The sequence below is a fragment of the Callospermophilus lateralis genome, chromosome 19 (genome assembly GCF_048772815.1).
Source record: "Callospermophilus lateralis isolate mCalLat2 chromosome 19, mCalLat2.hap1, whole genome shotgun sequence".
Taxonomy (NCBI): domain Eukaryota; kingdom Metazoa; phylum Chordata; class Mammalia; order Rodentia; family Sciuridae; genus Callospermophilus; species Callospermophilus lateralis.
The window spans coordinates 33,652,126-33,678,435 of record NC_135323.1 but is presented as its reverse complement, the minus strand read 5'-3'; the positions used below and the strand labels follow the sequence as shown (position 1 = coordinate 33,678,435).

At 50.9% G+C, this 26,310-nt stretch overlaps 1 protein-coding gene and 1 pseudogene across 2 annotated transcripts in view; one reads left to right on the top strand and one right to left on the bottom strand.

Annotated features, from left to right (window-relative positions):
* LOC143385185 (guanine nucleotide-binding protein subunit alpha-12) overlaps positions 1 to 7,070 on the top strand; it is a 92,755-nt gene extending 85,685 nt beyond the window's left edge. For both annotated transcript variants that reach the window (XM_076840521.1, XM_076840520.1), the window contains 2 exons: positions 2,864 to 2,914; positions 4,082 to 7,070. In XM_076840521.1, coding sequence (XP_076696636.1) covers positions 2,864 to 2,914; positions 4,082 to 4,651 — 621 coding nt within the window. In that variant the 3' untranslated portion in view covers positions 4,652 to 7,070. The remainder of the gene's footprint in view (positions 1 to 2,863; positions 2,915 to 4,081) is intronic.
* A 9,101-nt stretch (positions 7,071 to 16,171) lies between these two features.
* On the bottom strand, positions 16,172 to 25,815 carry LOC143384907 (archaemetzincin-1-like; annotated as a pseudogene).
* Positions 25,816 to 26,310: the final 495 nt, after the last annotated feature.

Here is a 26,310-nt window from a genome sequence, read left to right as displayed (position 1 = left end):
GAGGGCAGGCCCCCAGCAAGCATGGGCCCCAGGGCCTAGGATCCCAACCTGATGGACTGTTTCCTCTTGTTTTAATCCATGAATCCTCATTCTTACTCACCTTAAGTGACTTAGATTTTCAAATGAGTGAAAAAAACAGTCTGGGCCTTCCTCCTGTTTGCGAGGCCATGAATTCAGCTGCTGTCCTGAGAGGAGCAGTCCTGTTCAGCATGCCCGTGTGCACTTTCTGTCTGCCAATTTCATGTTAACATCTCCATGGCTGTCACACGCTAGTTCTCCAAAGAACCATCTTGGGATTTTAAACCGGCGTGTTAATGAGCTGATGCTGTGGGAACTAAGAAGTCTGTTGCAAATGACTGCCCTGGAAGCAATTAGATCTGCCCCAGCACAGCATCACAGAGCGTGGATGCCAGTCACCAAAGTTCTGGTTTCAGCAAGGTTGATTGGTGCTCCCTTCCTTGCTGGAGAGCAGGGTGGTCAACAGCGCAGTTCTAACAGCCTTCTCATCCCGACGAGGCAACCTGGCCTGAAACTGGATTTGACCCCTCTGTCCTGTGCTGTTCTTCCTAGGAGGACAGAGGTCTCCACGTGTGCAGATGGCCAAGGATCACAAATAAGTACAAAGAGACTCAGCCATGAGATGGGGAGAAGCCATCCTGGTAGAGAAAGATCTTTTTTATCTTAGCATCTGATACATTTTACAGGAGTTAGATGAACTTTATTTCAAATTCAAAAGGAATATTTAAATTAAATTTAAACTGGGGGAGAATGTCCTTACGTCTAAATCTTCATATTTTACCTCATCTCTGGTTGTATGTCTGGGCACTTCCATTTGGGTAAAACACTTGCACCCGGGTCTTCCTATCTCTTGGTGGCCAGAATGGTAGGGGCTGTGGTTTGCATTGCTATGATTTATTTATTTATATAGGTACTAGAGATTGAACCCAGGGGATCTTTACCACTAAGCTACATCCCAGTCCTTTTTATTTTTATTTTGAGACAGGGTCTCCTAAGTTGCTCAGGGTATCACTAAACTGCTAAGACTGGCCTCAAACTCCTAATCAGACCTCTTCCCTCAGCCTCCTGAGTCACTGGGATCTCAGGCATGCACTACCATGCCTAGCTGCTGTGACTTTTTATGCCTAACCTGCCACTTCCCCTGCAAAGAGAGCTCATCTGCCTTCCTCTGCCCAGTGCTTCCTTCTTCCCCCATGGAACCAGGCAGGAGCAGCCCTGGCTCTGAGGTGCTGTCCCTGTTGAACCTTCCTGGAGAGCATGGTGGGCACCATTGTGGCCAGCAGTGGCAGAGGGCCTGTGAGGTACAGGGTCTCCACACCTCCAAGATTCTGGTGAGAGATAGGAGGGAGAAGAGAAGGGCATTTCAGGGAAGCGGGATGTCCTAATCAGGTGCACTGTGGTCCCTGCAGAGCTTTCTCACTGCCCAGCTGTTTCCTGTCCAAGCATGGGAGAAGCAGATTGCAAACAAAGCCAAGGACCAGAGCAGCCAGCAGAAGGGCTGTGCTGCCTCACTCTGTCGGACGATGGCTTCCTCTCATGCAAGGGTCTGGTATGGGAGGGGAAGTGGGGGCGGGAGCCACCCTGCGTAGAGCCCTGGGCACCCCAGGAGGCACGGGTGGCTCTTCCCACTTTGGAGCAGCCTGTGTTCCCGAACCAGCAAGGAGGAAAATCGCCTTTACTGCTTATCATCAGTGCTGTAATGCCGTAAAGGGGCCTTCCCACCCCTTTAAACAAAACATTCTCTTGAGTCATCCTCACATTCTGGAGCAGAAGGCTGACTCTTCAGTAAAGGAAGTCACTCTTCTGCCTTTGGGCCATCCGAGATAGAGGAGCATAAGAAACTAACTTGAGAGCTGGTGGCTCCCATAGGTCCTCCCCCTTTTTCTTATGAAGTCACAAGCTGTAATCTGGTGCCTTTCCAGTGAGCTTTCCTCCTTGGGAATCTAGAGTGTCGACTGGCCGAGTGTGTGGGTGACCTTGCCTCTTGTACACTTTGTGGGAAGGTGCACAATGACCTGAACAGAGCAGCTCTTGAACAAACCCCACAAGGGTCAGTGTGTGAAGCCCAGGCCTGCCTCACTGCCACCCAGCTTTCAGAGTGAGGTTCTGGTGAGATCTTCGTACCTGGGAGCACTCATTTCTGCCTTCTAAGAGAGGCCTTTGCTTGCCTGTTCACTTACTCCTTCCTCCAATAGCTTCACTGGAGCCAAAGCCAGCACTGGAATGTCCCTGAGCCCCCTTGTGCCTTGTGAGTGCCACTGCCCTAGACACTAAGCACATTCTGAAACAGAAAGTGGAGTGTCCTCAAGTGTGCCTCCAGCCATGGGACCTGGCCCAGTCCATAGGACGTATCAATCCACCTCGGAAACCCAACCTAAAGGTGCTCCTTGTTCTGCACCAAGTCATAAAAGTGTGTGAAATCATATGGAATGCTTCTAGAAACTGGAAAGACTGCCCCTTCTGTTCAGGGTTTACTGTCTTTAGAAACAATGTCTGGGTCCCTTGGGCCAAGTTTGTCAGAGACAGAACTGCAGACAAAACTAAGCTCCTGTCCCCCTCCTGAGCTGGCAGCTCATCCCCCCGTGTGGCCTGGGTCAGGAGCATTCAAAACAGAGTTCGTATCTTGGGGCTAGAGCTGCAGAAACCGCATTGTTGTAGAAATTCTGTGGTTTTAATTTTAATTGTGTTTTTAATTTTAAAAATCACATGAATACTCTTTGTCTTTTTTACTTTGCTTTCCTGTCTGCACAGTGAAGTGTCCCTGCTGTTGCCTGTTTAGTCCTTTAATTTGCTAGTTGGGGTTTCTCCATTAAGACTGAGATGCGAATGTTTTTCTCTCTGACAGGGTGAATCAGTGAAGTACTTCCTGGATAACCTGGACCGGATTGGCCAGCTGGTGAGTGACCACCCCGCAGGACTCTGCAGCCCAAAGCAAGCAACAAGGGCCCTGGCTATGCTGATGGACCCGTTCATCCTGCCTGGGTCCTGTGACAGCATGTAATGTCATGCTCTAGCGTAGATCTGTCCTATATAGAAAGACTCTAAAAATCATCACGATACCATTGTACTCCCAAAAAAATTAGCAAGGATCCCTGTTGGCCAGTCTCCAGTCAGCCCTGAGATTTTCTCAGTCATCTCCTTAAGGTTTTCTTGGTGTTTTTTTTTTTTATAGTTTGAATCAACATCCTAATATTATCCACCATCCCAATCACTTGATGTGATTAAATTTCTTTTAATCTATAGGTTTCTTCTCCCATCTTTTTTTTTTTTTTTTTCCTTTTGATTTACTGGCTGAAATAACTGATCATCCATCCTGTAGGGTCTTAGTCTGGACTTCTCTGTCCCATCCCCCATGTGGTTAATGATGCCTCCATCCCCTGTGAACTGTAGTTAGCCTCCAGGTTCAGGCCTGTTCATTTTCTGCCCAGTCCTGGGCTAGCTGTGTGGGTGGCAGTGTGCCCAAGTCACTGAAGGGCTTGTCACAGTGCAGGACCACAGTGGTTTAAGTAGTCACATTGTCTGTGGTGCCGAAGACTTCCAAGGGCTGGGTGTGGTTCAGTGGGACAGCACAGGCTTAGCACGTGCACAGCCTGGATTCCATCCCATCACTCGAAACAAAGGTTTTCAAGAAAAACACATCACATATACATCTGATTTCATTTCATAAATGCTATTGTAAAACCTAAATTAAATTAATTCATAGTAAGGTTTTAGAACTTTTATACTCTGGAATTTAAAAATATAAAAGATATCTATGATACGGGGGGGGGGGGTGGAGATAGTTTCCTCTGGAGAAGAAACTGTATGAGATTTTTCCCCCGGGGCCTGGCAATAGGAGTTCTGATCATTCCTCCTCAGATTGATGAGACCCCATTCATTCTGAAATGAGGCATTTGATTCTTTCACCTTGTTTCACAGTATGTTCATAACTCTGTAAATGAAACTTGCTTCTGTTATTTGGCTAAACTTCTTACAAAGTCCACGTAACTTTCTCTCCTTTTCCTTTTGCTGTGTTTTTCTTGTTGTTTTCTCCTAAATGTCTCCCTCATCCTGTATTTTGCAGAACTACTTCCCTAGTAAGCAAGACATCTTGCTGGCCAGGAAGGCCACCAAGGGGATTGTGGAACATGACTTCGTTATTAAAAAAATCCCTTTTAAGATGGTGGATGTGGGTGGCCAGCGGTCCCAGCGCCAAAAGTGGTTCCAGTGCTTTGACGGGATCACATCAATCCTGTTCATGGTGTCCTCTAGCGAATACGACCAGGTCCTCATGGAGGACAGGCGCACCAACCGGCTGGTGGAGTCCATGAACATCTTTGAGACCATCGTCAACAACAAGCTCTTCTTCAATGTCTCCATAATTCTTTTCCTCAATAAGATGGACCTCCTGGTAGAGAAGGTGAAGACAGTCAGCATCAAGAAGCACTTCCCAGATTTCAAGGGTGACCCTCACCGACTGGAGGATGTCCAGCGCTACCTGGTCCAGTGTTTTGACAGAAAGAGACGGAACCGCAGCAAGCCTCTGTTCCACCACTTCACCACTGCCATAGACACCGAGAACATCCGCTTCGTGTTCCATGCTGTGAAAGACACGATCCTGCAGGAAAACCTGAAGGACATCATGCTGCAGTGAGAGGAAGCCCCCTCGTGCCTTTCTGAGGCAGCCTGTGTGGCTGTTGGCACTTGTGGCCTGTGTGGTCCTGCAGGGCTTCTCAGATCCATGCCGTCGAATACCTGGCTCAAGAACGCTGGGCTCCAGCCCAGCCACGAGCTCTAGGCAAGAGGACGTGGGAACTCCATGTTAGCTACTGATTTGGGGACTAGTGAAACTACTGAAAATCCCAGTGCTCAGTTTGGTGTTAATCTGCAATACCTAATAACACAGCCTTCTTTTTACAGGAACTGCATTCCTTTCCTGACACAATTTAATCGAGGATGGTGTGTGCGCACACATTCTCTCTTTAATGACTAAAACACAAAAACCAGCTGGCCTCGCACATGGCTTTTCTCTCTAACCTCTGAGTCTTCACTGAGGCTAACCCAAAAGCTTCGCCTTGTGGTAGCTTGTAGAGATGCATGCCAGTGCTGCTGGGCACAGTGCCTGCTGGCCCTCCATCTCTGGCGCAGGGTCTGAGTGCCACCTCCCAAGTGAACACACTGCCTTTAAAACTTGTGCCAATGTCCTAAGAGCCCCCAGTCCAGGTATATTAGGTTGAGCCGAGGATCTGTGTCAGGTTCCCCACTCCCTTCCATGGAGGACGAGGTTGAGAGCCATGGACCTGCCTTAATGCCCCAGCAGCAGTGTGGAGTGGGGGCAGCCCTGGGCCATGGCTGTCACTCCGTTCACATGCTCATAGTGGTGCTTTTTTCTCCTTACCCTTCTTCTCCACTTAATGGCACAAAGACACATAAACCAAGTGGCCTTGCAGATGGCTTTTCCATCTTACTTGCAAGTCGTCTTCTGACCCAACATTTGCTAGCATGTGAGTTTCCTTCTTTGGGAAATAGTGGGGATCTTCTTCTCCTTCTGGAAGCTGGCAAAGGTACGAGCTGCAGCCGCAGCCTTTGATCCTGCTGCAGCTGCTCGGGGAGTCCTGTCACCTGGCCCCCCTAAAGCCCACAGATCCTGCAGATGGCCTGTCCGCCAGCATCTTTGGGCAGTGGCTTCTTTCTGCCTCATTCCTGCCGGGCCTCTAGCTCCTATGATTGTGCACACGGAGCAGCAAGGGCTCAGAGTGCACACTCGCCTAGCAGAAGGACAGAAGACTGCCATGTTGACGGGCTGGTACATCTAAGGTGCCTCCTGGTGACTCCCTGTGTTCAGAATGCCCTGTACTCCAAACTGCCCCTCTGAGCATCAGTCGGGGTAGGGTGGACAGCTTTTCTTGGCACTTAAAACAAAGGTGAAAGTGGCACCAGCGTTGCTGGGGTTTACTAACATAGCTGAGAGCCCTGTCCTGACACCACGCTGCTCCTGACCGTGGTGTCCCTTTGCCTCTCACGCTTGGCTCATTTCAGCAACCAGATAATATGAGTCTTGTGGCAGATACTAAACCAGAAAGGGAGGGAAGGCCTGCTTGAAACGTCCTGTTATCACCACACCTCAATTATGATACCACATGAGACTCTCCCTTGTGGTGCTCAACGGTCTGTGTCAGAGTCTGCTGGGTTTGGGCTCTTTTCTTTAGCTGAAAAGAAATAGTTGCTTTTTTGTGTGCTGCTTCCTATAACTCTTCAAGCTGAAAGGATGTGACCTCAGGGTCACATAGTGCAGATGGCCTTATTTAAAGGAGATGAGTAACCTTGGTAGGGCTCATCAGGATGGATTCAGGTCACATCTTCAGTTGGGTACAGTGAAGAAGGGCCTGGTCCATGGCACAGAGAGCTTTCCTTACCTTCTCAGTTCTCTGTGTGCCCCACATCTATTAGGATTAAGAGCCAGGAGGGGAGCAAGCCATTCTCCACGAGGTTGGGGTGCTCTCTCTGGCTCTGAAGGCTTCTGCCGCCGTGGCTAGGTAACCAGTGGCATCGCCATAGCCAGCCTGGGCAGCAAGAGCTCTTCCCTTCCAGCAGTCAGTATGTGTGCCTGTCACTTTCAAACCTGGAAACATGTGAGTGATAGCACGGGCAACTTTGCTTCACTGAACAGAAAGCCATGGGTAGCCAGAGGCCAGGGTCCTCATGCAGCTCAGCCTCTGGCCAGGCACCTTGGCCACGGCCCCCGCCAGCTGAGCCTGGACAGCCGTGTCTTTCTAATGGGGGTGGATTAGGACGCCTTTAAGGACATCCCTACTATGAACTCTGTGAAGTGTTGTCATTGGAGAAGGAGATAACTGTTTGCAAGGCCAAACTGAAATCATTTACAATTTTTCTACACATAGATTGTAGTTCTTTTTGTCTCCAAAACCTTAAGCTTTTGTATTTTTTTATTTTAATTTCACTGTTACCCTTGACTGTTGTCTTTTTTAATTGCAATGTCGAAGAAGCAGGAGGTATTCGTGCCTCATCTATTATTACAAAAAAATGTAACAATAAACTTCCTCAAAATAAGACATCTTCCTCAAAATTCTGCTGTTTACACAAAAGAGCACATGTCGGTTTTTAACTGAAATATATATTTTAACTCTTTCATTTGTAGAGAAATTGTTTCAAAGATTTTGAGCCAAAGCTCTGTAATTTATAGAGATGTCTAGAATTTTTATTCTTGTGATTTTCCTACTTCTTTGACAAAAGAAAAATTTGTCAGAGTATTTTAATTCCAACATCAAAACATAAGGTTGAAACAATCTGATTAGCTATGACTAACTTGAAAGTCCCTGAACACCTTACTAGTTATGCTCTAGGTTAGAGGCACTGGTTAGGGCCAGTGGATGAGGACCAGTCTGTCACATACCCGTGGTGGCCTTTGCTGGCAGGGTCTGCCTTGAAGACCTTAGTCTCTAGAATTTGGTTAAAATAAATTCTAAGGTTTTTTGCTGAATATAAAATATCACTCAGCATTCAAAACCAACACTAGTTTTAATTTTTCAATCCCAGAAGTTCAGAGTAAATAACTCCCATCCTAATTTCATTTGAAAGTTGCTATTTATTAATCAGTTTTACTTCCACATCCCAAGTCTGGCACATAGGGGAGCAGCCATAAATGTTGCTCTGAACTAAAGCCTCTGGGCACAACTTTAAATCATATAAAGGCAGCACATCAGAGTGAGACACCCTACTGTGCAAGATCTGGAAGCCCCAAGGGGAGGGATTTGATGACTGACTAGAGAAGCCCCAGAGAACGGCAGGGTGGGGGTGTTGAGGTGGAACCCTGTGGGTGACCACTCACGAAGATGAACGCTGAGGTCATCAGTATGGTTCATAGCCAGAGCTTTCTTGTGCTCTGGACTCGCTCTCCGCTAATTGTCTCTTGCCCTAAAAGCAGGTTTCTAGAAAGAGGACTGGGGCTGCTCCTCAGTGCCATTGTCTGTGTGTGACCAGGTGTCTAGAACTGACCAGAAGTGAGAAAAGCAGAAACTTCCCAGAGGGATTCCCTCCAGGAGCACACTGGGTCCTGGGCTGTCCAGGTGGCTGTGGGATGCACTTGGGCACTGCCCACGGCTGCCCAGATTCAAACATCATATATATGGATTCCTACTGGAGAACTCGGAGATTCAGATGCAAAGCCAAGGTTGAGGGCCACAAAAGTACACAGACTTGAGGTTCCTTCCAGGCTTGTGGAACTGTGATTAGCACAGTGAGGACTGCTACCCACCCAGCCTTCCCCTGGCTGTGGCCAGCAACCTGCCTCAGGAGGAAGGTGGGTTTTCTTTCACTGGGTGTGACCTAGAAAACCCTTGCAAATGAGCAGTTCTCTTTGTGTCGCAGCCCTGCATATTTTTGATGCCATTCTCTCTAAAGAACCTCAGGTGTGGTTAGCAACTCAGACGTCAAAAATTGCAGTGACCTGTACCTCAATATCAGAGCAGTAGTCAGTTCTTGTGCCTCTCCTGCTCATACCAGCTGTCAGGCTGAAAAAGTTACCCAGGTTCACCTGCACGTTGGCAGCCAGAAGCTCATCAGCCCCTGGGGGTGGGTGAAGGGTGCTGAACTGGGGGCCGGGGGCGGTGGGGGGACCCATTCACCTATACACACCATCACATGGGGAGTTCACCTGCAGGGTTCAACAAGCCTAGTTAGGAGAAACTTTGAGATAGATTTTCATGGAGTCTGTGACTCTCTAGAACCTTGGAGAATTACCTTTGGACCTTATGTAAATTGATTTAAAGCTTTCTAAACATCCTTCTTACCTCCATTAGAACTAAGTGAAACCAGTTGGCCTGTTACTGGCTGTGGCCCCAGGTGATCAGGAAGTTCAGTGTTGATATGCCCAGACCCCTTCAGAACCACTTAGTCCTGAGCCCACTTTCTCAGTGCTCGGCTTGTCACCCATGGAGAGCAGCTGTGCATGCTGGAAGCTTGAGGCCCCAGGTGTGGGATGAGGTGGGGGTGGCATGTAGCTTTGGCACCTAAGCATTCATGACAAAACAGCAGGGAGCTGTCAGGAGTCTTAAGTGCTGAGAGCCTGATGCTCTGCCTTGGGCTCCTCCCTGGGAAGCACCCATGTGCACCAGAACTGCCCAGACGGGGCCACTGCGCTGCAGCAGGTAAAAAGTGTATTTCCTACCTTGGTGGTTAGTTAGCAGGTTCTGTAGATGTCATTTTGATAAATCTATTAAAAGTTTCCTTAAACGACATGTGTCTTCCTGATGGGTCATCTCCCATCAAACAGCCAGTTGCCACCACACAGGCTACTACCGTACAGCGTGCCACTGAATGTGACCATCACTGACTGTGTCAGAGCCGAACAGTGACCTGGGGTGGATCTTGAGTGCAGGTGTAGCTGGGTTCACAGGCTTTGGGGTAAATCTCCACCTTCGGTCTGACACCGCTCCAGAAGCAGAGGTGTCCATGGGCCTCACCGTGGACAGAGTGCATGTGTCAGGTGCACACGTGGGCAAGTGAGGTAAGTGGGTGCCCCGTGCCCGGCTCTGACCCAGCCCCTCTCCTGTGTTTCCTTCGCTCTGCCGCCGAACACTGGCTCTTCCTCATGCCCTGGAGCAGTCTCACATCCTACCTGGTGTTTATTCAGCAAGAGTCAGCCATTTTTCAACTTAATAGCCCTCAGAAGCACAGGCCTGTAGGGGTGGGCGAAGTATGAGAAGTCAGCAGGACGGTTGGGCCAGCAGGGCCGAGGGGAAAATGCTACCGGTGATGAGAGCGCAAGCATATGAGGTCCCCCACCAAACATGCCCCTTTTTGTTAAATCACATCAAAAGCCTCAACCCTGGCTCAAAAATATGGAAACGCGAGCAGTGATGAAGTGACAGTTTAATAGGTCTTTCTAAGATCTCCAGCAAATGACTGAAGATGGGAGGCGCCTGCTGGTCACTCAATGTATGGATGTCCATGGGGACACGTGGCCAGGGCTCCCAGCCCATCCTCAGCAGTACAGCAAGAGCGACTCAGAGGAGGCCTTGCACAGGGACGAGTGGATCATCTATCCATTGCCACAAGCAGGAGGAATGGCACCTTGTAGAGGGACTCCCGTGGGAGCCTTGCATTCCAAACAGGAAGCTCTGACTGAGCTGAAATGAGGACTTCTCCCATGTCACTTACACTTCTGATTTGGGCTTACAGCAGTATTGAGATGTAACAGGGAAGCACTCTAGAAAATCTGGATAACACAGAACATGCTGTGTGTCGGTCACCTGTGGTCTCAGTACTAATTCCTGAATTTAGGTGGACTTAAGAACAGTGCCCTGGGAGGCCTGTCACAGGCAGGTGCTGCAACCAGGGCAGGGGACTCCTCCTGGGACACCCCCTCCCACCGCCTTTTATGAGCACCTCTCCTGCTTGGGGTCCATGACTCTCAAGACTGCTTCAGGGAGATGTGACGGGAAGGCAGCAGCAGCAGAAATGAGAGGGAACCCTTGACATTTAGACCGCTGCCCACACAGCCCCAGCAGCTTCCATTCTGTCCCTTCAGAGCTGGATGGTGCCATGCTGACACCAGCCCTGCCCTGCCCTGCCCTGCCCATCCACTAGACCTGTGGAGCCCCTGATGGGACATGAAGGGAAATGCCGTAGGTCACTCCCAGGCCTGATCTCATTCAGAAAAACAAAATCTTTTCATGTTTGCTCCCGCCCTACTCCTCTCCTACTGCCCACTTGGACTGTGACTGGCACCCTCCACACCCCTGCCAGTCATTCCAGTGACCCCCAGGGAAAGTGTGCTTTCTCTCCACTGGGCCCCTCATGTGCTGTCCCCTCTTCCCAGGGGCCCCTTTGACAACCTCTGTTTCCTGGTCTCTGGGACTCCCTGGGCAACAGGCCTGTCCCATGAGGCCATGCTCCTCCAGGGCATCAGCACTGATGGGCTGACCACAGGGACCTCCACCGCTGGGCCTGATTGGCCTCCACACTGTGGGCCCAGCTGGGCACTGACCACAGAGCAAGCCCAGTGAAAGCAGTTCCTCAGATGAAAACGGCCAGCAGTTGAGAGTGGTCAGCAACATGGCCTTCGTGTAGGTGGGTGTTGGAAGAAACAGGAAGTCATGTTCCTGCTCCCCAAAGGCCACCTGAGGAGGAGTGGCTTCCAATTGATGCAAGCTGCTTTGCATGGCAGGTGGGTGTGTGTACCCAAGAGTCGTGGTCCTTGTGAGCCCCCGCTGACCACAGACCCGTAACAGCCCCAGAAACAAACTCACAGATGGTGGTAAAGTTCATAAAGAAACAGAAGGTGCATGTAGAGCAGGGGGGCAAAGCAGGCAGACACGTCACCTTTGCCAAGATGTAGCATTTGTGCTTCAACCAGAAAACCAGGCACACGTGGAAGACAGGCACCCTATGCCAGGGAGGGTATGGGTGGGACACAGTGTAAGACAGCACATGCTGTGAGGGGTGAGACATTGTGGCTGGGGCCAGAGGAGGAGTGGAGAGCCCAGGTGCAACGGCCTGGCCCATGTTAGAAAGTGCAGTGTTCACTTGCAGGCCCAGGTGGCCTTGATCATGGGCCTGGCTGCTCTGCTTTCTGGTTAATATGGAGAGCTGGGATCATCTGGGAGAGGGTCTGAGGGTGGACAGGCTTGTAAGTTACCCTGATGGAGCTGTTCCTTACGGGAAGCAGGTCTCTGCAACCCACCAGTTTTTTGTGAGTGTTCTGGTTGCCTCTGACCATCACTAGGAGTCTGGGAGTCAGGGATTAACTGAAAACCCAGTAACTCCTAGATAATTCTTAGAAATTCGTTTTTAAATCAAACCCCTGACTTAAGCTTGTCTTTGTTGTCTTCTTACCAAGAAGCTAAGCTCAAAAATAAGCCTATTGGGAGCTGGGGTGGTGGCTCAGCAGTAGAGTGCTCACCTAGCATATGCGAGGCCCTGGGTTCTATCCTCAGCACCATATAAAAATAAATAAAGTAAAGGTACTGTGTCCAACTACAACTAAAAAAATAAATATTTAAAAAAAATAAGCCTGTTGTTTTGGGTTCTTGTGGATTGAGGTGATGCTGGGAGAGGAAAGGACAGTCAGCCATTCCCACTGACTATCTGCATTTATTCTAGTAGCTTTCAAAAGCTGAGGTCCTTTACATGAGGCAGGGGGCTTTCCCTGATTCCTCAATTACTCAGGAGTGTGTGTGTCTTTGGCAGCCTGTTGTTCTCCTTGGTTTTTCATCAAAACCAGGTCCTTCTGTGTTTCTTCCATCTTTTGGGATCAGGCTCATGGGCTCACAAAATAAAACCAGTTCTGGGAGCCACTCTGTGTGGCCTCTCCCTGGACGGCACCTGTGTCCTTCCAGCTTGGCTGGAGCTGCTCCAGGGGAGCCGCAGAGAAAGCGACCTCCATCCTGCATATCTGAGCACGTCCTCAGGAAACCCTGCTGCTCCATCCACTGGGTGGCAGCATCCTTCCTGGGGATTCACCCTCTTTCTAGAAGCAGGTCCACAGAGCCACAGCACCCCGGGCTCTGTTGTGGTTGGCATCTTCACCTAAGAGCACTGCCACCCACCCCATGTTCCTTGGGGAGCTTCCTGGTGATATCAGGAACTGGCTCAGTGCTGGAGTGCAGCCCCCCAGATGCCTGTGCCGCCCTCACTCTGCTTCCTGCTCAGACACATCCAGTTTGCTTTCTTCCCTAAGGAGCCTATGGAACATGGTGGGGGAACGAAGAGGCTCCCTCTGGGGCAAAGGAGCCTGAATTTGGTTCCACCACCACTGAGGCTTGGGCAGGTCACCAAGCTGCATCTCAGCCTCCACGGCCACAGAGCAGATGTCAACAATGACATCTGCCACTGCTGTTTTGAGAATTGAGGGTGATGGGCGTGCAACATCCCCTGGTCCTCAGCGGGATCGCTAAGAGGTGGAGGATCAGCAGCTGATCCTTCTGAGGCTTGGTTGTCCCTGACCCTTGGGTCTGGAGAGTGGCTGCTCTTAGGATTGTGGGTAGACCTTCTATAGGTGGGCATATACCTTGAATGTTGTAGCATGTCCTTTGAACTTGGTGGGATCTAAATTTTAACAGAGCCTTGCCATTAGTTTATTTTTTTTTAAATAATATTATTGTGGCTTTGGGGAAGTTTTGTTTTGTTTTGTTTTAGTTTAGTTTGGTACTAGGGATTGAACTCAGGAACCTCCACCACTGAGCCACATCCCCAGCCCTATTTTGTACTGTATTTAGAGACAGGGTCTCAATGAGTTGCTTTACGCCTCACTTTTGCTGAAGCTGGCTTTGAACTCACGATCCTCCTGCCTCGGCCTCCTGAGCTGCTGGGGTTATTTATATTTATTATATAACTAAATGAAATAAAGGTATAAAAATAGAGGATTGAACCCAGTGCCTCACATAAGCTAGGCAAGCGCTCTATCACTGAGCCACAACCACAGCCCCACCATTAATTTCTTGACTCAGCCAGTGCTTATCTGTGCTTAAGCCCTCTGGAGAGTTCTTTCATCACAGAGGGGTCTGTACCAGATGTCCCATGGGCTGGCTCACAGGACAGCACCCCTTTTCAGACTCAGCCCTGGAAATGGGGTGCAGAGCTACACCAGCTCTCCTGCTCTATGAGGGTTCCCACCATGGGCAGGAGTTAAATGCTTCTCCCCTCCTTGGATGGCGAGTCTGGGCTTTGGGTAGAAAGAGGGATCTGCTCCCTCTGTCTAGGGCCCCTCCAACTTGGTCCCTGGTCAAAGCCTGTGGAAGTGCGTGTGGAGCCAGGGGCTAGATGTTCTATGGAAATGACATGTCGTTACCCTGAGCCTGGAAAGGAACATGTGGACCCAGGGCTCGATGTCCTAGTGACACAGGTGACGTGTCATGACCCCTAACTACTCAGTTCCTCTCAAGTTCCTCCAGCTTGACCAAGATGTGCCAGGCTCTTGGAGGATCTGTCAACCTGTCCTCACGCACCCCAGGGACCCTGACAGAGCAGGTGAGGAGCAGCTGAGTCAGCTTGTGCGTTTCTTTTTACACTCCATGGCCCTGGGACCCTGCAGACCACACCTGTCAACACCACAGCTGCAACATCTCCAGCTCGAGTTTTGGAAGGTCCATGAGCCCCACTTGGCTCCTCCTCTCCTTACCCTCCTCCCATGGTGACTGTCCATTACCCTTCTCCTGTCAAGGACAGAACCTGGGCCAGCGTGTGAGGAGGGAAACATGGCAGAGAAAGCTGCCTTTTCAAAACGTCCTCCCGACACCAGTCTTCAAAAGCCTCTGGGTGAAGCTTCTGGCTTTAGTGGTTTGCTGCCTCCCACCTCCACGTGCCCTCTTGGGACTCATGACAGTTGGGAGCCAAAGGCCAGGGGCGGATGACCCTGATGGCCTCCTGCCCTCCGTCCACACCTGGCTATTTGTCACCCCCATCGAATCTTCCGCCACTCCAGTAACTCGCCTCTTGCAGAGGACAGAAGAGTGGCCTCAGGTAAGACCGTGTGGCCGTCATGATAGTGAAACCCAGGCCACCAACACTGACCAGGGCCAGCTTCTCACGAATGGCCACAATATTATTTCCCCAGGTGGTACGTCCTTCCAGAAACTTGCCACACCTCCATTCAGAGGTGGCATCTGTGTCCCTCCCAGGGACCTGCAGGGGCCTCAGTGACTGCCCAGCAGGGTGAGGCTCTGACATGAGGCTTAGGTAGAGCCCCACCTGCCTTAGGAAGGCCACAGCTACCCAGGGAGCCTGGGCCTGATGGAGGGCTCCCAGGGCCTGGGCGTCGAGGCCCAGCTGTGCTCCCTGCTCGAAGACATGGGCAGCTGCATGAGCCTTAGTGTGAGTCCCTTCATCTCATTGCAAGGACAACCTGGACCATGGGACACCTGTATGAGATGGCAAGAATGGCCTGGGGCCTGGGGGCCTGGGAGGGTGCCGATACTGCGTCAGAGGTATGACTTTGCTTCCAAGCTTAGATGACCTTAACCCTTTGCATTTTTCTGGGCCTGGGACCTGCCCTTTGCCCCGCAGTAGTGTCACAGTCACAAGGCAGCTTCAGACTCCCTCTAGGTCTATATTTGTAGTTTTTTCTCAGAACCAATTCGAAACTGTCTAAGCTTCCTGTTCTTGCCTCTTTCCAGTGAGGGAAAAGCCGGGACCCCACCTGCTTCACTCTGCAGGATCCTACTATCTCAGGCTGGGACATTTGATAGTGATAAAAAGGTCACTTTGAGGGGGTGGGAATCAAATGAGGCAGGAGGACAGATTCAAGGCAAGGCCAGCCTTAGCAGCTTACAAAGACCTTAAGCAATTTAGTGAGGCCCCATCTCAAATAAAATAGGGGTTGGGATGTGGCTCAGTGATTAAGCACCCTTGGGTTCAATCCCTGGGACCAAAAAATGAAAGGGACACAGACAATGCCACGTGTGGACGGTGTCCTAACTGCTCTCAGGAATGGATAGGACCCAGCCAAAAAGATGTCACTGAAGACATGAGCTGCACCCGGCTGGCACCAGCACAGGCACCTGGTGGCCTAGTACAAACTGACCCCACCATGGCACCACTGCGGCCTAGTGCCCACTGTCAGCACAGCCACCTTGGTCAGAAAACAGTCCCGAGAATGGGGCTGCAGTGTGTTTTCACCACTGAGTGACAGCAGGCGACCTCAGGGAATAAGGAGGCTCCACCCTCCTGCCCCTTAAACCTGCAGGTTAGACACCTGCCTTCCCGCAGTGTGGGTCCAAAAGGACAGACCCCTGTGAGTCTCAAGCTCAGAGACAAAACAAAACAAAACCCCACGGCTTCCACTTTGAGGGGACCCTGGAGCCCAGTTAGCAGCAGCACAGCCCATGTCCCAGGGTCACCACTGGCCTGGATAACTTTTCGAGCTCCAACCGGAAGTAACCAGGGGAGCAGCAGGCCCAAAGCCCAGCCTGCAGGGAGAAGGCAAGCGCACAGCTCCCCCCTGGCCCTCAGACCACAGTGGCACCCAGGAGAGGGGCGGGGTGCTCCCCAGGCTGAAGGCTACTCCGCCATGGGGGTCCTGGGGCCAGGCTGTGCTTTGGGGTGAGCAGTGGGCACAGGGACCCAAGGAGCCAGCTAGAAGCAGCCTCCTCAACTTCTGAGGGCTTCTGTTAGTGCTGCTGGGCTCACCATGCCCTTGGTGGCTGGACAGCAGTGGTCAGTTGGTGTCCTGGGGAGAGACGCCAGGCGCTGACTTTTCTGCAGGGGACAGGCCATCTTGCTGCACTAACTCCCCCCACTCCCAGCGGCAGGGGGAGGACTCGGCCTTGGGGAGTCTGCGTGTGCTCAGCCGCCGCCTCAGGGAGGAAAGCTTGTCCCCCAGGGCCTTGCACAGCCCCGCACTGTCCCCGACACAGGGCAGGTCTTGCCTGGTAGCCGGGAGTTGCCCTGTGAACATCTCCCACCGGTCCAGGGCATCCACGGCCCTGTCCACCTGCGCGAGCTCCTCCTCGGCCACTTCCCGTTCCAGGGCCTGGATACATGTGGCCAGCCACTGTCCGTGCTCCTCGATGGCCTCCACAGGACCCTCAAGCTTCGGCAGAGCCTCTGAGGCCACCAGGGAGCTCTGCCCATCCTCGGGTCCCTCAGGGAAGGCATGACTCCATGCGTCAGGGGTGAGGGGCTCTGATAGGCTGGTGACAGGCTCTGAGTCGCTCTCACAGCACATGCCAGAGTCTGCGCTGAAGGGTGGGGTGTCCTCCGACACAGATGGCTCTCCTGCCTCCTGGCAGGGCCACGAACCTGCTGCTGCCTGGGTCCAGGCGTGGAGTCTCTGTGAGGGAGAAATGGGCTGAGTTCTCTCTGGTGGGCACTTGTCTGGCCAGCAAGCGGCCCGAGGACCCAGCTGCATTCAGTCACCTTGAGGCCTGTGGCAAGCTGATGCCACCAGGGCCCTGCTGCCCAGCACTGCTAGGGACTGGAGTCCAGGCTGTGCCACAGCCAGACTTCCAGGTCCCAGGAGCCTGCTGTTCGCTTTTCAGGAACTGGACACCTCTTGCTAACCCAGCCCTTCCTCAAAGCTGATGATTAAAGTCAGAAAATGTTAAGGCAAAAGAAATACTCAAAACACATCACCCCTAAATGTTTCACCATGGCCTCCCATTACCTGTGCTCCTGAGGTCCCCTGTGTGTGCCATGTCTGCAGGATGGGCGTCACAATCAGCAGCACTTTCCAGCTCTGCTCAGTCAATCAGTGGACACTGGCCAGCACCACAAAGCTGGGCTTTTTCTTTGAGCAGAGACACTGGCCCTGGGTGGCTCCATGGCTCTTAGAGTCCTTGGGTCATCCCAGGACATGTGGCTAATCTCCTGCATAGCTCCCCTCCTATTACAGTCATTGGCCCACCAGGTCCCTGAGCCCTGTCCTGAGGGGACGGGCTGCTCCCAAGGGCCCAGCCACTTCAGGGAGCACCATGGGAGGAGAGGCTGCACCCACTGCCTCAGCCCTCAGGGCTCACCCAAAGTCTATTGAACACCACATCCCTGCCCTCAACTGGGTAAAGTTCCAGAAGTTCCCATCAGATGGTTGAATGAGCCCCAGATGAAGGACACAAGTGAGAAATCAAACTCTTTCACAGCCAGAGCTGTCTTCAATTCCCATTTCTCAGCCTCACCAGGATAATAAGAGCTGCCGCCAACCAAGCCCTTTGCCTGTGCCCCCGTGACTGGGCAGCTGGCCCATGCAGGGTGTCTCCACAAGTGACAACCACACCAACTGCCCTGTTCTGCATCGACACAGGCTCCTGGCTCCCCACTAGGGAAGGGCCACACCCAGAGGGCTGTCCCTTTGCTCCCAGAGGAGTCAGTGCTATAATCTGAAAATGCCTGGCCTCTACTTCAGGCCTCCAGCATCACAGGGGCCTGTTCTAACGCGTCCAGGTGAGAACCCCATCCCACCAGGGAATTGTGACACCAGGGCAGGCTGAGAGCCACTACCCTGCCAGAAACCTGCACGAGGAAGGGGCTCCCCAGAACCACAAGAGTCCGGCCTTAAACCCAGTGAAGTTCTGACAAGTTTTGGTTTTCAAGTTGATAGGTCCTGTGCCTCCATTGAAAATTTGTTTTCAGCCAAAGGTGGATTTAAAGAGAAATAAAGAGAGAATGAAGTTTCTGAGTTTACAAACAAATCTTCCCATGGAAATAAGAAAGGGGACCGTGCTCCATGGCCATGCCATATGCTACCAACAGAGGGCAGCATCCCCCTTGCCAGCACTGCCAGAGGCAGGAGCACCTGTTGAGGACTGGGTTGGTCTGGTTCCCTCTTCCTTCTAGTGACCCACAAGTCAGCCAAAGCGCCCCAAAGTGCTGGGTGCTTCCACTTGTCAAGCACCAGCTAAGGACTGGATCTGCCATCAGGGAGATGTGTAAGGTCCTGGAGGAGCAGGACACAGCACAGGTCCTCTGCCTATGTGTGGCTTCCTCTGGGCCAAGTCAGGAGCCAGGGCAGTGCTCACCTTGTACCTCTCAGCGAGCCGGAAACCCAGGACATGCTGCAGCTTCCTCAGGCAGATGGGGCAGAGGTCTGGGGGCCGCCGCAGGGCTTCATCCAGGCTGAGCGCCCCTTGCATGAGGCAGCGGAGCCAGCGGCAGCTCCCCAGGCCCAGGAGGTGGCAGAGTTCGTGGCATGTGACCTGAGGGGGAAGGCCACCAGCCTTGTCTCACAACCCTGCCCTCTACCCACAGACCCCCAACCCCTGGTGAGGACAGACTGCTAGCAAATTCTCCAAGCACACTTCCCCTCTGGGGGCTCAGGGGAAGCCACACAGCATGGGGGCTTGGGAGCCAGGTAGATCGTAGGTCAGATCCCAGCTGTCCCCCAGAGCTATGTGGCCTTTGGCAAAACACTTGGCATCTCTGAGCCTCGATTTCCTCACTCTGTAAAGTGAGGGACTGTCCTCTTCCTGAAGAGAACTGGACAATATAACTGGCCAGGCAGAAGGCTCAGCCAGAGCCCACTATGACCTTCCTCTGAGGCCACGTCCACAGCTGCCCAGCCACCCACCCTCTTCCTGTCCCCCATGCCCACCCTGCAGCACTATTCCACCCCCAGGGTGCTAAAGCACTGGTTCCTGCCTGTGTCCTGTAGCGGGGTCTCAGGGCCATTTGCCACCACCTCAAGCAGAGCTGGATCAAGGTCACTGGGCCCCACCTATGAGAATTCTCCTGAGAACCAGGTGAAGCTACAGATGCACCCTTCTGGGGAGAGGGAAGGACAAGGAGACTCAGTGGGCAGCCTCGGATGCAGGGAGCCCGGAGTGAAAGCAGCCCATCCTCTCTTGCAACCCAGGCATGGCCTGAGGATGAGCAGTCCAAGCAGACCCTGCCCTGCCAGCATGCCCACAAGAAGGCCGGCCCTGAGGCAGCAGCCAAGCCAGCCTCTTGCCCAGGAATAGCAAAAATGTGGGGGATCAAGATCATGCAGCTGTTTCCACAGGTGTGCATCACCCTCCCCTGGAGCAAGAGCACATGCCAGGCTCCCTCTAGGTGGAAACTGCAGGGCCCCAGCTCACCATGCCCTGGGAGGGACTTGCTGAAGGTGAAGCTCCAGGTCTCGTGGGGGTACAGGTCAGACAGCGTGAGGCCCAGCACACACAGTGCGTCATCTGGCTTGTTGTTCTTTAAGAAGGACAGGATACCATCTGGAAGGAGAGTTCTCGGGGTCAGGAGGTGGCTAATGACTCATTTCCAGCTCCTGTTGAGGGCAGGCTAACAAATGTGGAAATAGGGACATTATTCTGCATTATCGAGAGGGTCAAATTCAGAGTGAAAGACCTGAGCTGCTGCACTACTGTTTTGGAGGATGGAGGAAGGGGCCATAAGCCAATGAATGATGCCCAAGAAATTGGAAATGCAGACAGATTCCCCCCAAAGCTCGAGAAGGAATGAAGCCTGCCCACACCTTGACCTCAGCCCAGGGAGACTCCTGACCCACAGAACTATAGGACCAGGTGTATGGTCACTAGTCACAACAGTGATAAAGAATGACACTTGCCAGGAGTGTGGGCATGGACAGAGCTCAGGAAGCCAGGACACGACCAATGCGGAGCCCAAGGGAGCGAGAAAGAGTGGCCAGGAAAGCTAGGAGGGGTCTCACTGTGACTGATAAATGGGATGGGGCTCAGAGTGACCAAACAGGAAGGCTGGGTCATGGAAGGAGTGTGCCACCAGGGGATTGGACCCTGCTCCCTGACCTAGGGAGTTAAGCCACCCCTCCCCTCAGCAGAAGCAGTGAGATCACAGACACTATCCAAGACCTCCAGAGGGGAGCATTGGCTGCAGGGCCACTGAGAAATTCAGGGGCAGGGCTGCTCCTTTTCTGTGACCAGGGATGGCTGTGCCAGACACACTCCCCCAGACTCAGACGATACACTAATGAGGAAGAACCTCCTGTCTGAACTATACTCCAGTAAACTTCAGATCCATCAGAAACCTCTGAGTAACCAGGACTCGAGGAGGATTGGAGCTCAATGCACCAGAGCTGCGCTGCTCCTGAGATGAGGAGCCGGTGTGATCTAGTGACCCTGGCTGCCATCCTGAGGTGCCATACTCTGGGAGGGATGAAGTCTGTATCCCTGGGGGTCCTAGAGCTGCCCAGAGAAGGGTCACATCTTTGTCCCAAGTGGAACTTACCAGAGGGAAAAGAAAATCCTCTCTACAGAAAACTATCATCCCAGGAGATAGATACTTCTAAAGACTAAACTATCATCCCAGGAGATAGATACTTCTAAAGACTAAACTAAGCCGGGTGTGGTGGCAGAGTCCTGTAATCCCACCTACCTGGGAAGCTGAGGAAGGAGGATCAGAAGTTCGAGCCCAGCCTGGGTAACTTACCAGACCCTGTCTCAAAATTAAATATCAAAAGGCTGGGGCTGGGGCTCAGTGGTAGAGCACCTCTGGGTTCAGTCCCTAGTGTGAAAAAGAAAAAGAAACAAAAACAAAGGACAGGAATTGTTGTCACATGTGAAATCCGGGGAGGCAGGGACTTCTGCAGGGACACCAGAACACGGTAAGCTGACCAGGTGAGGCCCTCTAACAGGGTGGCAGGAGCAAGCATGTTTCTCAGATGAAAAGTCAGCCTGGCTGAAACAGGGGTGTGGGCTTAGGCTGGGGAGCACCAAATTGGCAGGGCAGGGAGGAGCCATTGGAGGGAAGGACGCAACAAGATGGCATACTAGAAGGACAGATGGACACAGACCAAGGATGGAGGATGGAGGCTGTGAAAGTGGTTGCAAGGTCCCCAGACCAACCGCCTTGGCCTTACCCTGGAGTTTTAGAAATGCAGGTCCCCTGGCCACTCCAGACCTCCTGCCCATCTCAGCAAGGTGTCCACATGTCAAAGAGGAGAGCTCCCAGAGTTGTAAGTAGGACACGTTTAGAGGCTCACTACCCACATGCCAGCCTTAGGGGAAGAACATGGCACAGTAATGTCTCAAACAGAAACTTGTCATTCCTCTCCAAAGCCCAGCACCACTTATGCCACATTGAGGCCACCTGTACTTGGAATGCTCAAAGCACACTGACCAGACTACCTCTGATCCTCCTCATTCCCTTCCTGGGTCATCCTTGTGTCCCTTGCATGGGCCTGTGTCCTCCAATCTCTAAAAAGCCACATGTTGAAAAGGGATAGACCTGAGGCTGCCTGGACCCCAGTTCTCACTTCTTACCATGTTCCCACTTTGTGTAGCCCAAGACTGGGAGCCCCTAAACTTTGCTTCTCTCAGTTCTCTGCACTGTGACCTCTAGCTCCCATGTCTCCTTAGATATTCTCTCCTTTCTGCTGACTCCATGTCCCCTCCTGCTCTCTAGATTGGACACTCCCTATCTGGCCAGTGAGCTGGGCTCTCTCTGGACTGGCCTCTCTCTCAGGAATCTAAATTCCTAAACACTGACACTCCATATATTTTGCTCTCTTTTTAATTTTGTTTCAGCTGGGACTGTAAACTGGACCCTTGAATCCATGTTGGGCAGAAACAACAAAAATCCACCTTTGATACTCCTGTTTTTCCAAGGATGTCACTGGATCTGTGGTCACAAAGGGAACTTCTCTTTGAGATGCAGAGACCTTGACTCACCAGAGGACATAGAAAGGTGAGAAGAGTAGACTCAGCAAGGTGTGAAGAACCTGCTGGGGAGGTGTGTGGAGTTTCCTTGGAAACATCCTATTCACATGGATCCCAAGGTTAGGACCCAAACTGGGACAAGCCCAAAGAACAGACACATGGCTTGAGGTCTGGGGGGTCCCATTGAAAGCTTCCATGTCCTCAGGATATATCATCTTACCAGGACAGTGATGTGTACACCCACCAGGGAAGCTCATCTTGGTTTCAGTGTTCTGAGTTTTTATTGGAATTCATTAGGTCAGCATGATTTTTCAATTGTCTTGCAGTAGAACCCAATCTCTTGCCTTCCTCTCCTTCCTGAAGTACTAGCTGATATGAAGCTCAAAGTTGCACACGCCCCACAGTCATATGGTAACTTTTCTATTGTGGCTGGCTGTTTTGGGATCACCTTGTTATCATAAACTCAGGTTTAGTTCCAGAGGCCCACTATGAGTAATAGAATCTCCTGTTACCCAGAAATTTTCAAATACTGGTTAACACAGATAGTACAGCTGTCAAAGCCAAGGAGTCACAAGGAGCAGAACAGTCACATGAAGACAGCTTGCTGTGACTGGATATGTGCCTTACAAGGGTTCAGGTGCAGGAAGCTTGGTCCCCAATGTGGCAGGGTTGAGGTGGTAGAAACTTTAATATGCGGCATCAAATGGAATGTAATTAGATCATGGGGACATTTTCCTCAGAAGGTATTAATGCTGGTCTCACACACTGAGTTATGAGAACAGGTTGTTAATGGCTTTGGCCCCCTTTGCACTTGGCCTGTTTCCTTCCTACTTCTAAACCACACTGTGATATGGCCAGGGAGCAGGAGGACTGCCAATATTCCAGCATCATGCTTTTGGGTTTCCAGAACTATGAGCTCAATAAACTTCGTTTTGAAGACTGGGGGTATAGCTCAGCAGTACAAGACTGGCCTCGCAGGCATGCAGCCCTGGGTTCAATCCCTGGTAGTTCAAAAGTAAGTAAATAAATTCCTTTTCTTAATAAACATTTCAGCCTCGTGTATTTCTTTATTGCAACACATAATGTACTAAATCAGAGCTCCAGGAGATGGGCAGCAATCAGAAGCAGGATGAAGGTGATAGCTGAAGAGCAGCATGGAGTGTAGGCTCTGCAGACACTGAAATGGCTAGAAAATGAAGAGGAGAAATGGTCTGGCGAGGGCAGCTTGGAAACAGATCCTGTTTATGAGACACATAGGAATCACAGGTAGTGAAGTAGATCTAGGCCCACACAGGATGGCAGACATGGGTAGAAGAGGAGCAGCTGAGAAAAGAGCTGAATGAAAAGGGGTAACCTAGGAAACCAATGATGTATGTGAACAATCTATCAGTAACAGATAGGGTGAGAAGGTCAGGTGGCCAGGCTACAGGGTCAGGGTGGGAGCATTTGGAAATCCTGGAGAAGGCTGTGGTATAAGCCCAGGGGCAGAGAGAAACCTGCAGTGAGTCCAGCTGAAGAGAAGGGAGGTCACTGGGAAGGGAGAAAGCTCACACCACTCCCAGGATGAAGATATGGACCAGCTGAGAAAGTGAGAGGGGCTGGAGGCCACGGAAAGCTGAGAAGGAAAATGATTCAAGGGAGTTGCTTTGGAAATGCATTGTGATGGCAGGAGGAATGTGACTCCCAGAGAAGAGAACACAGGAGCAATTAAGACAAGAATATGGCAGACTCGGAGCGCCCAGGCTTCTGGAACCGAAGAACATACAGAGCTGCGTGTGGAGGCTGAGCAGAGCTGGGGAGAGGACAGCTGTAGTTTCGGGTCACAGGAACAGCTGGCTTTCTTAGAGAAAGAGAAGTGTGGGGAGAATTCAAAACCGTGTTAAGAATGATAAAAACAGAAAAGTAGGAGGGCAAAGGAGTCAAGGGTTTGAGGTTATAATAACTTATACAAAGTGGATCAGATGAGAAAATTAAAAGAGCAAAGAATCAGGAAACCACAATTTTATATTAGGAGAAAATGATGCCACAGGACATCAGAAGACAGGTAGGATCCCAGACAGTTATGACTACCCACATAGTTGTGCTATAACCCATGGGCTTTACTGAGGGAGGGGGTCGGGGATAGTTTAAGAGGAAGGAAGAAAACCAGTAGCAGCAGCTTTATGAGGACAAAATGTTTAGAGATCAGAAAGATGCAACGGGAATGACACAAGAGTCCATCGGGCCACCCAAGGACACTGTCACTTCAGCTAATCCCATACACTCAGGTTCTCTCCTGTGATTACTCAGATTCTTTGTTCTCCTGTATCTTTTCTTTCTTTCTTTCTTTCTTTCTTTCTTTCGAGAGAGAGAGAATTTTAATATTTATTTTTTAGTTTTCAGCGGACACAACATCTTTGTTTGTATGTGGTGCTGAAGATGGAACCCAGGTCGCATGCATGCCAGGCGAGCACGCTACCGCTTGAGCCACATCCCCAGCCCTATTCTCTTGTATCTTTTGCCTAAACTAATTATACACCACACCAACTGGAAAGCTGGAAAAATAAAATAGGGTTGGTAGTACTAAAAGGGAGAAGGGGGGGGGAATGAATGAAAGACAGCTTATCTGTCATTGCTACCTGCCAAGCTCTACCTCAGTGTTCCAAAATCAGGAAATATAATTTTTGTTTCCAAAATCAAGTTGTTATATTTAATATTTATAATCAAAGCATTCATTTTACATGAATGTTTTGATAATTTGGGGGAAATTTAATTGACCGTTTAATTATCACCAACTAATGACAGAGATATTCCTGTGACTTTTTTCAAAAGGAAACTCCAAACCCGACCTCTAGGCATCCACCAATCCGCCATAGAGATTATTATCTTTCCCAAAGATGCTTAAAACGAGAATTGAACAATGCTCTCCAGGCTCCCGAATTTTCAGTCAACATAAATGCTTGGTTGAAATTTTTAAATTTTTTTTTAAGAGAGAGATAGAGAGAGAGAGAATTTAATATTTATTTTTTTTTAGTTTTTGGCGGACACAACATCTTTGTATGTGGTGCTGAGGATCGAACCCGGGCCGCACGCATGCCAGGCGAGCGCGCTACCGCTTGAGCCACATCCCCAGGCCCTTGGTTGAAATTTTTTACTTTCTTATTTCGTCACAAGTTTCCTTGACTCTTTAAGTACTTTGAAATAAAAAAAGTTAAACAATTCCAACCATCACTGAATCAAAACACAATTAGGAAAAAAAAAAAAAAAAGAAGAAGGAAATGCATTCTAGACATTCCCTTAAAGGCTCCCTTGATCTAAGGAGAAGCCACGATGGAGGGTGTGTCCTCTGCACTGTTAGAAGAGACGGGCACATTTCACACGGTCCCTAAATTGAGGGTGGTGGGGAGCGCATAGACTCTTGGGAAATAAAATCCCTGTACTCGCCTAGGGACCTGCTGTGAGCCCTGGATTACGGATTTCCGGTGAGCTGTGCATGCAGAATACCGGACTTCCTGTTCGGTGAGGAACTCGGCCTTGCGATGGGAAAAGGAAGGCCCACTGAGGTGGGCCGAGAGGGACCTGTTTCCGGTGGGCCCAGGGACTGGGAGTCCAGTGCTTGCCCACCTAGCATTAACCAAGATGGGCCTTTTACTGGTCAGGGACTTCTGAAGGGTGCCTGGCATGCGGTGATCCAGAAGACAAAACCAGTCTGGAGACCCTGACGCTGCCTGGTGCCACCCTCACGCTGTGTAGGTGACGTCATGACGTCCCCTGTTTCTATCCACAGCCTCTTCCTTAGTCTTCTTTCTTGGACACTCGCCTGTCTCCCCCACTCTATGGTAAGCACCCACAGGGCAGGACCTGAGCCTGGTTTATCGCTCTACTCATCCCACTCCTATCAAATGCTTAGTGAAATTCCAGTAAAAACTCTGGACACTGAAATCAAGGTTAGCTTCCCAGGTTGGTCATTTACATCGAATGTCCTCTGAAGATGCTGCATCCTAAGGACATGACAGCTTTCATTCAGACCTTCCTAGACCTTCAGCCACGTGCCTCTTTTAGCTGGTGCCAATTTATGTCCTTTTCCACATGACAAAACAGTAATTATAGGATTTGTGCTCTCTTAATCTCAGTGAGATGTTTTAGAGAATTATACAATAGGATCGTGGGAATCCCCGAATATGCAGTCGTTGGTGAGAAGTGCGAGTAGCCTGGGAAGCAGCTTACAGCTGGTTTCTGAAGACAGGGCAGTGTAGAG